This window comes from Phytophthora infestans, genomic scaffold, assembly GCF_000142945.1.
Source record: "Phytophthora infestans T30-4 supercont1.25 genomic scaffold, whole genome shotgun sequence".
NCBI lineage: Eukaryota > Oomycota > Peronosporomycetes > Peronosporales > Peronosporaceae > Phytophthora > Phytophthora infestans.
In genome coordinates, this window is record NW_003303734.1 from 641367 (window position 1) to 651259 (window position 9893).

A 9893-nucleotide genomic window follows, 5' to 3' on the forward strand; every position below is an offset into this window, starting at 1 on the left:
AGGAGCTCGATACAACCACCCCGGAGCCGACTTGCACATAGGACCGGGCAAATCTCAGTTCAAAACACCCAATGCCTGAGTTCAATACACACAGGTGTCTCTTTAATTTTTTTTTGACAATTAATGCGAAAGTACCAGCTTATGTCATTTCGAGACCATTCAGAACGAACCTGAAATGGTGTAGCCAAGGTACAGTACTGTACGTGCATCCGGATAAAAACTTACTACAGTACCATATATGGTATGTAATAGCATCTACATGTAGTATTACAATAGTACTTTTTTTTCTTCTTTTTTTAAGTATGTTTTGTGCCTGTTGTTAGCAACTTGTTGCACAGCGTTCTTGGTGTCAAACGATGGTTTCTTGAGGATTTTACATGCTGGGACGCGCCAGCCTGGATAGTACATTGCATAATGGTTGTGTGATTTGTACCGGTGCGACCTGACAAATTACCAATACTTCTGGTGTTTCTCTGCGTTCATCTGTCGTGTTACACAACTCATTTACAGGTGTAATACCGGTTAACTTACTCTGAATCAACCGGTATAGCTCGTTTGACGAGTTACATGTACATGTAGAGTTATAAGAGCAGTATACATGTAGTACGAAGTACCATACCGGTAATCTACAAGACAGCGCAATAGAAGAAATGTGTTGACCAAAGAAAGTTGCTAAATAGCACATGTTCCTTCAGGAAAATGGCAATGCCGGAAGTGGACAATGTATGTAGACGAATTGGACCGAGAAATCAAAGTGAATAACTACCACTATTCAAAGTATAACGCACCAACAGCATGTAAACCGCTTTTTTAAAAAAAAAATAAGAACGATTTTGGTTGTACATGTACAAATTTTGAAGTGTTGACGTACATGTACCGACCGGTATTGTTAAAACAATACATTACGGTACCGATCACGTCGTCGATCGCTTTTAAGCAAATCTAAGCTACCGGTACCGGTATTTCACATTCTGGACATGAACGTAAACAACTTTCAAAGCTTGTTACATTTGTACTTGAATTGATACTTGAACTGTCCACTGTAATACCAAGTGATGTGAAAGCTCCATCCACGCTGCTTACACTATCGAAGCATGGGCCTCCGTTCGTAAGCAACCTTGACTGCATGCGAAGCTATTGATTGAGCCTCATTCCGCTCTTGTTTATTTCTTAGATTGTGTCCTTTCTACTGACCGCTCTTTGGATCGGACAGCTATAATAGTTGTTCTTAAAATCTGTGGCAGTACAGTACTGTAGTTTCTTCAACACACGGGTCACACGCCAGGTCAGTGGACAATTACAACCGACAGTATCCCAATCGATTTTGCTCCCATCCTGGCAAAGCAAGCATCGCCATCATAATTTTGAGCGCACGGTTGTGCAGTACATGGGCGTACGTATATGTCACAGAAAATAAGGGGAATGGCCGTCAAAAGGACTCACGGAAAGTCAAAGACACCGACTTTACATGTTGCAGGCGATAGAATACAGAACGTCACTTTGATATTTGCCAACGAATACGGCAGAGCTATCGTTGGTCAATAAAAAATAAAATCAAATTGTCTGGGACTATTAACTATCTAACCCATTCGCGGAAACCATGGATTTCTCTGCGTCGATGATCAACAGTACGAGCGGGTACGTCTGGGTTGCCCCGACGCCCATGGTAATGATGCCTGCACCAGCCGTCGAGGAAGAGACACAAGTGGTAAAGCCGACCTGGAGATTATACGCCAATATCTTGGTTGCAGTACTGCAAGCGCTTCAATTCGGATGGTCCACTTCGCAAATGAACAACTCGATATTTAATAACGAGGCGGACTGCGACGCAAGACCCATCGCACCGGGCACTTGCCTCATGTTCCCTGGACACACCAAGACACAGTGGACTATCGCCGTCAGTTCCTGGATTGTCGGAGGTATGATTGGCTCTCTCCTAACCGGACGAGTATCCAACAAGTTCGGACGAAAGCCTACTATGATGGCCAACTGCGTCTTCATGATTGCAGGAGGCGCAGTACAGGCCTCAGCCAGCACCATCACAATATTCACAGTGGGACGCGTCCTCGCTGGTATCGCGGCCGGAGGCTCGACCGCCGTTATTCCCGGGTTTATTGGAGAGATCTGTCCGCCACACCTCCGTAGCAAGCTGGGCGTGTGTTTCCAGATCTCCATTACGCTCGGACACTTGTTCGTTGCGATCACGTTTTTCTTCGCCAGTACGAGTACCGGTTGGAGGTACATTGCAGGATTCCCTATCATTCTTGCGTCGCTGTTTCTACTGCTGGCACCCATCGTGCTGGTTGAAAGTCCCGCGTGGTTGCTGATGGATAACAAACCTAAGGAAGCTGAGAAAGAACTAGCGCGTCTATTTGGAGAGGACAATGTCTACACAGCCAAGAAATGGATCAACCAACAGCAAGACGACCCCGAGTCCAAACGTGAAGGAAGCGTTCGACTTCAAGACCTCGGCATGTCCATGATAGCGCCATCGCCCGACGCGGGTCAACAAAGCTCCCTCTCGAGACTATTCTCGTCCACGCTGCTACCACAGATGCTGACGGCGATCGGTGTGGCTGCCGCCCAGCAACTTACCGGTGTGAACGCCGTGTTCTTTTACTCGTCCGGTATTTTCAAGCAAGCCGGCCTTTCAGACAGTCGTATCGGTGTCTTGTTGGTCAACTTTGTCAATGTTCTTCCGACCCTTTTCTGTGGCCTGCTAGCGGCTCGTGTGGGTAACCGAATGCTCATTTTGTACGGATTCGTGGGAATGTTGCTCAGTGCAGTGGGTATCACTGTGACCCTGGTGACTAGTGTGTCTCCACTGGCTATTGTGTTCGTTGCGCTCTATGTGACGACGTTTGGTGCGAGTCTTGGACCGCTGGCGTGGGGAGTCATGGCTGATCTCTTTCCAGACGACGTACGCGCGGTGGGGTGCTCAATTTGTGTGGGTTGCAGCTGGTTATGCAGTCTTACGGTTGGTTTGGTGTATCCATACCTTGCTGCTGCCTTGGGCAACTTCTCGTTCGTGCCGTTCATGTACACGATCACACTGTCGTTCCTCTTCTTCTTCTCCATCGTGCCTGACACATACGGCAAGACCATCCAGGAGATTCAAGACGAATTCAACGCGAAGTGGCAGAAATCGAAGAAGAAACCGCAATGGCGGATGTCTGGTAACAGTCAGATCCCAGTACTGGGATAAGTTGCTGTAAGTAAGTGCTGGACGTGGTTTATGTAATAATGAAGCTGGTGGCGTTGTGCTCTGTGTAATTGAATACTTGCATGCTAAGTTGACCTGCACGAGGATAACAATCGTCATTCGAGTGTACGAGTCACTCGTGTACCAGTTACACGTACATATGTATTGATAGTATCCCAACTGCGAACGCGAAAACGACTGCACCTTCAAGTTATTCTGAATGCGCGTGAAGTTATTCTAAAAGCGCGTGTGGTTTTGACAGATGTGTACACGAGCTGCATGGCACCTCTTGCGCCGGAAAATACACCACATCGGCAGGGCATCCATGTATGTGTCGGGGCCCCGACTCGGACCCCGACAAATACATGGATGCCCTGATCCAACGACGTCCATGCAGCTTTGCATGGTCATCGAAAACTGAGTGCACCGACCAAAGCGTAGCCGGTCGAGGTAAGGCCGTGTATGCATGCTCGACTAAATCGCCCGTCGCTGTGCTGCGCTCCACACAAAAAGGTCGCTATAATAACCGCGTGTCTACTGCAAGTCCAGTGTAGGGTGTTGCATGGCCAAGCGGCCGAGATCGACGACGCACCGGCACGCAACCTCATTGTGAAACTCACCACGTTAGTGACATATCGACTATCGAACTGCGATCCATGGTCGCTGAAGACGCGGTGTTCACGGAAGCGAAGACGCCCAAGGCCGGCGATGTCCAGGCCGGCAGATCCGTCCCGCTCTCGCCGACCTTCTGGTTCAGCCTCGCGGTGCTGCTCCTGCTCCCCTTCCAGTTCGGCTGGTCGGTCGGCCAGCTCAACCTCACGACCTTCAACGACGAAGACGAGTGCAACGCGCGACCTCTAGTCGACGGAACGTGCCTCATGTTTCCCGGTCATAGCAGCACGGAATGGACCTTGATCGTGAACGCGTGGATTGTAGGCGGTATGATCGGGAGTCTCGGTTGTGGCGTTATCTCCGAACGTTTCGGTCGCAAGAAGGTATTGCTGGCGAACGCCGTCGTCATGTTGGCCGGCGCTGTCATTCAAGCGAGTACGTCGAGTATCTCGGTTTTTATGGTCGGGCGTATCGTCGCCGGTATCGCGTCGGGTTGTGCGACGGGTATGGTGGGTGGCTACATCAGTGAGATTACACCCCCGAGTCTCCGTAACTCGTACGGCACGTTCATGCAGGTATCTCTCTCTGCCGGTATCTTAGTAGTGACCATCAGTTTTTTCTTCGCGGATACCAGTAGCGGCTGGAGGTACATCGCCGCATTTCCCGTTCTTAACGCCGGTTTCTTCTTGGCGTTCGCACCGTTCGTTCTTGTAGAGAGTCCCGCGTGGCTTTTGGAAAAGGGCGACCGGGAGCATGCGGAGCGGGAGATCGCCAGACTTTACGGCTTCGATTTCGTCCCAGTAGCACTGACGTGGATGGAACCAGGTATCAATACTGACCTGGAGTCAGAGGAACTGTGCGGCGAACAGCACGAAGGCGGCACATTGTCGCTGCTGTTTTCGCCGCTCTTTATCAAGCAACTGCTTGTGGCTCTTGGTGTATCAGCTGCGCAACAACTTACGGGTATCAACGCGGTGTGCTATTACTCGTCCGATATCTTCTCGGATGCAGGGATGTCGGATGGTCGTGTGGGTGGCGTCATCGTGTACGTGCTGATGTTACTACCGACGATGGCTGTTGCGCGATTGTCGGAGCGATTCGGCAACCGACGGCTTCTGCTTACTGGACTGGCCGGGATGTTTATTAGTGCTACGGGTATAACTTTGGCGCTTGCGTTGTCGGTCGAGGTACTCTCTATCGTCTTCATGGGTACATTCGTTGCGTTCTTCTCTGCGAGCGTGGGGCCGCTTATCTAGCCTATCACGGCCGCGCTGTTCACGGACTCGGTACGCGCCACTGCCGTCTCTATGTGCATCTTTATCAATTGGGTATGCAACTTGATCATTGGCGTCTGCTTCCCGTACGTCTCGGATGCGCTAGACGAGTACAAGTTTGTCCCCTTTATGGTGACCACCGCTGCGTTTTTCTTCTTCACTCAGTTTTGGATCCCGGAGACTGCAGGTAAGAGCACCGAGGAGATCCAAGCCACGTTCCGATCTAGGAAAGCTCAGAAGCCGGTGGTGGTGTTAAGCTGAGTATCTGCAGAGCTCAACAAAAACAAGTAGTTAGCCGCAATAGAAACCACATACGAAAAACGTAACCGTACAGCGCGATAAATGCTTCAAGGGGATATTTGCTGAGTCAATAGCTTCATATCTTACGTGCATCACGTGCAGCAATGCATTCATGCTGTCTTCTTGTCATTCTTTAAACAGGCCGGCACTGCAGTGGTATCGCTGCCACATTACCACCAATGTGATACTTAGACTCGTCGAAATAATCTCGGATGACAGTGTGAGTCCTCGTGAACGCTGTCCTCCTGGTACATCGGGAGGAGCGAGCGATCCATTGTATTTTACCTGCTGAATGCGTCGCGTGGTACGAAACGACCCTTGTGCTATGGGCAGTACAAATCGCGGATAGTCGAGTCGAACGTATTGGTGTCGTTAGAGTCCAGTTCTGAATTTGAGGAACGCTGGGGCACATAAGTCACATTTCTGCCCACAAAGCACCGTTGGACTTTTCCGTAGCAAGCTGTGACAGCTACAGCTGCTGTCAGGATGCTTTACCTTGTCTGCTGTTATTGAGTTTCCGTCTGTTGGCATACATACTACGACGGGGAATTGGTCGATAAATTGACTTGATGTGCAAGAGGATCTGCTTTTTTTCTTATTATTAAAATGTTTTAATAGCTCTAATTTTTTGTTAATTAGTACGGACACAGTCGGTAAGTTCAGCATAAATAAACGGAAATCCACAAATTATGTTTATTGGTTTTGATACATTGCCTTTTAGTTGCTTGAAAGTTTGGCTTCAGCGCTTTTACGAGAACCACGACACATCTTGGCAGTGCCAAGTAATATCCATATTATGGTCAGCTGTATGCTTCCACCGTTCAATCTGGTTTAGTTTTTCTCTGCTAAAATATGTGACGTTCGCTTCCATACAGGAAATTATTACACTCCACTGGAGTGACTCCAGTGCATTTTGTGGTCCTGCCGCGAGTATATTAATACAAATAGTCGAAATCACTTTCTGACTAACAGTTGCTCTGTAGAATCAGTGGCGCTTGTGGTACGTAACAAACAAAACCTCAACAAGTACAGCAGAAAGCGAGCATGCTGCTGTGGAGGGGGCTAACGTGACCGGATTGCAACGATCCACCATCCTTCTCGACTGCACAAGTGTCAAGCGTAACCCTGAGGTTGGCACGCGGCATCACTACAGGAGCTTCATTCCGACAATTGCGTTGACACAACCAAAGCCACAATATCGACAACAAAATTGCCTCATCGTCCGAACTAGGTCCCACACGAGAGAGATTGTTAGTGCAAATCGCTGCGAAAAGAAACACAAATGGAGTTCACGCCGTCTATGAGCAGTTCCAGCCATGTTTGGCTTGTTCCGACACCCGTAGTAACACAGGCACCACCACAGACCCAGGCCAACCCGACTATTAAACCAACGTTAAGACTATACGCCAACGTACTGGTAGCAGCACTACAACCGTTCCAGTTCGGATGGTCCACTTCGCAAATGAACAATTCGATTTTTAATAACGAGGTGGACTGCGACGCAAGACCCATCGCACCGGGCACTTGCCTCATGTTCCCGGGACATACCAAGACACAGTGGACTATTGCGGTTAGTTCCTGGATTGTCGGAGGTATGATCGGAGCTCTGGTGACTGGACGAGTGTCCAACAAGTTCGGACGAAAGCCTACTATGATGGCCAACTGTCTCTTCATGATTGCAGGCGCAGTTATCCAGGCCGCGGCCAGCAACATCACGACATTCACAGTAGGACGCGTCTTCGCAGGTATCGCAGCAGGCGGCTCGACTGCCGTCATTCCCGGGTTCATTGGAGAGATCTGTCCACCAAATCTCCGTAGCAAGTTGGGCGTCTGTTTCCAGATCTCTATTACGCTCGGACACCTGTGCGTTGCTATCACTTTCTTTTTCGCCAGTACGAGTACCGGTTGGAGGTATATTGCGGCGTTCCCTATCTTATTGGCGTTTCTATTCTTGGTGCTTGCACCGTTCGTGCTGGTGGAGAGCCCCGCGTGGCTGTTGATGGCAGGCAAGCCCTTAGCTGCAGAACATGAGCTTGCACGCTTGTTCGGCCAAGAGAATGTGTTTCTCGCAAAGACGTGGATGAAACAGGAAGAAGAGACGGCACCCCGAGTTGGAGTAGGCAGTGAGTTCGTGCAGCCGATGCAGGATCTTCGGATGTCGATGGCTCTGATGGCCCCGAATGCCCCCAAAGCTCGCGGTTTAGTGGATTTATTCTCACCAGCTCTGATTCGACAACTACTTGTGGCTATTGGTGTGGCTGCCGCCCAGCAACTTACCGGTGTCAACGCCGTGTTCTTTTACTCGTCCGGTATTTTCAAGCAAGCCGGCCTTTCAGACAGTCGTATCGGTGTCTTGTTGGTTAATTTCGTCAATGTTCTTCCGACCCTTTTCTGTGGCCTGCTATCAGCACGTCTGGGCAACCGTAAGCTTATCTTGATTGGATTTACGGGAATGTTGCTCAGTGCAGTGGGTATCACTGTGACCCTCGTGACTAGTGTGTCTCCATTGGCTATTGTGTTCGTTGCGCTCTATGTGACGACGTTTGGTGCGAGTCTTGGACCGCTGGCGTGGGGAGTCATGGCTGATCTCTTTCCAGACGACGTACGCGCGGTGGGGTGCTCAATTTGTGTGGGTTGCAGCTGGCTATGCAGTCTTACGGTTGGTTTGGTGTACCCATACCTTGCTGCTGCCTTGGGCAACTTCTCGTTCGTGCCGTTCATGTACACGATCACACTGTCGTTCCTCTTCTTCTTCTCCGTCGTGCCTGACACATACGGCAAGACCATCCAGGAGATTCAAGATGAGTTTGAAGTGCGGCGTTTGAAAAAGAGCCGCAATCGCGATCAATGGCATATGTCGGGCAAAAGCCAAATTGCAGTGCTCGGCTAGTATGAATGGTAAAGTAATGTTATGAGAAGTAAAGTATTTGCGTGGTGTGAAAGTGATCACCGTAAGCGAATTAACATCTAAGCTCGTGTCTTGGCTACTAGTACTAACCTAAATGCACGGTCACTAAAGAGTATAATGCATTTCTGTATTTGCAACTGTTTGCCTTGATGTTCTGTAGTTGCAGAACCTTGGCATTAAACTAGTTTACCAAATATTTCCTCTTCTATTTTAAAGTAATATTTTCTGCTTGCCTTCATCTTTTTTTTCTTTTTATCGAAAAAGCGATTTTAAGGATTCGACAATATTTATTGACTTGCTCCCAAATTGCTATTTCAGTGAGGTTTTATTCTGCTTCTCGAGGTTTTGAGGTTTTATACCTACGTTTTAGAAAACCCTCAAATGCCTTGGCTTCCAAATTGGTTGTAGACTTGTTTTCACGAAGTAACTACTTTCGATTGAGTTGCTAAAAGCAATTTTAGCGAAATCACATTTTCAAGCTGAGCACGGCCTTAAAATTATGTTTCTCCTTCAATATATCTCGTTTCCAATTTGTTAGTAGCTCGAAGTGCGACAAGAATTGCCCATTTAGAAACATGTGGCTATCCTTGGCTTATAGGTACTACTCGAACTTAATTTAATTTCATTATGTACTTAATGAAGTTTGAGAAAAGACCCTAACACTCCTGCGCGCCGCCCTTTGCCGTAAAACGCACCGAGTAACGTACCCTTTCCGAATTTGTGCCAACTGGCTTCGGAAGGGTTAAATAGATCGCGAGCTCAAACCGAAAAGCTTGAGTTACTGGAAAAAGCGATTTGACACAAATTCGACAGCCGATGTATTGATCTACCTAGAAAAACTGCAGCTCTTGTCTGTAGCTACGATTATCTCAAGCTAGTCTACATCTGCGTATGGTCGTTGTCACTCTCGTCCCAGCTGTACGCGGTCGTCATGTGACATTCGCTGACGACGGTGACACTTTTCTGAAAGCTGCCGCCGCAGTCTGCTGTGGTGTAGGGATTTCCAGATTCGACCATACGCCGACCTACTTTAGGTCAAGAATCGGCTCGGTCTGATAACCCAGAGCTTAGGAGCCAAGGATCACGGTAAGTACTCGGCGATCTGTCCGGATATGCTATCCGGACAGCCGCTGAGCTCAACGGTCGCCAGAACTCAGCTGAAGGGTCGGTAGAGACTACATTTCATTAGATATTTGTATGAGAAGCATAGGATTAAATAGGGGGAGCCGAAAGGGCTCCCAGAAGATAACAGAGCAGAAACCTTCCTAGTCCAAGACACGTGTACACTTTTCCGGTAAGTCCCTGCATAGGGCTGGATTATGCCTGCCGTCAATACTCGAGAGGCATAGCTTGTAGGGTATTGACTGGTAGCGCCAAGAGATTAGGTCGGTCCGCGTAGGACAAAGTCTCGCTACGCGCGAAAGAAAGTCCCGCATACTCAGCGGGCCGGTACGTCGGATATCCCGGGTGCCGTAGCACTTCTAGCTGAGCTGCCTCTGCGCTCGGTGACCTGGAAAGAGCGCTCGCGCGCCGTCGTCCATCCTTTGGTGGAGAGGGGCACAGGGGTTGTGAAAGAATGTTCAGCCCAAAACCAAAA

At 48.9% G+C, this 9893-nt stretch overlaps 3 protein-coding genes across 3 annotated transcripts; all 3 read left to right on the top strand.

Annotated features, from left to right (window-relative positions):
* Window positions 1-1600: 1600 nt before the first annotated feature.
* Window positions 1601-3205, top strand: PITG_12998 (Major Facilitator Superfamily (MFS); the record flags this gene model as incomplete). Its single annotated transcript, XM_002900494.1, has 2 exons — window positions 1601-2475; window positions 2527-3205. The coding sequence occupies 2 exons, from the start codon at window positions 1601-1603 to the stop codon at window positions 3203-3205; spliced, it is 1554 nt and encodes a 517-aa protein (XP_002900540.1).
* A 653-nt stretch (window positions 3206-3858) lies between these two features.
* Window positions 3859-5349, top strand: PITG_12999 (Major Facilitator Superfamily (MFS); the record flags this gene model as incomplete). The annotated part of the gene is made up of 3 exons (XM_002900495.1): window positions 3859-4859; window positions 4962-5023; window positions 5195-5349. 3 exons carry the CDS (start codon window positions 3859-3861, stop codon window positions 5347-5349), a joined length of 1218 nt encoding a protein of 405 aa, XP_002900541.1.
* A 1321-nt stretch (window positions 5350-6670) lies between these two features.
* On the top strand, window positions 6671-8278 carry PITG_13000 (Major Facilitator Superfamily (MFS); the record flags this gene model as incomplete). The annotated part of the gene is made up of 1 exon (XM_002900496.1): window positions 6671-8278. One exon carries the CDS (start codon window positions 6671-6673, stop codon window positions 8276-8278), a length of 1608 nt encoding a protein of 535 aa, XP_002900542.1.
* Between the last annotated feature and the right edge of the window lie 1615 nt (window positions 8279-9893).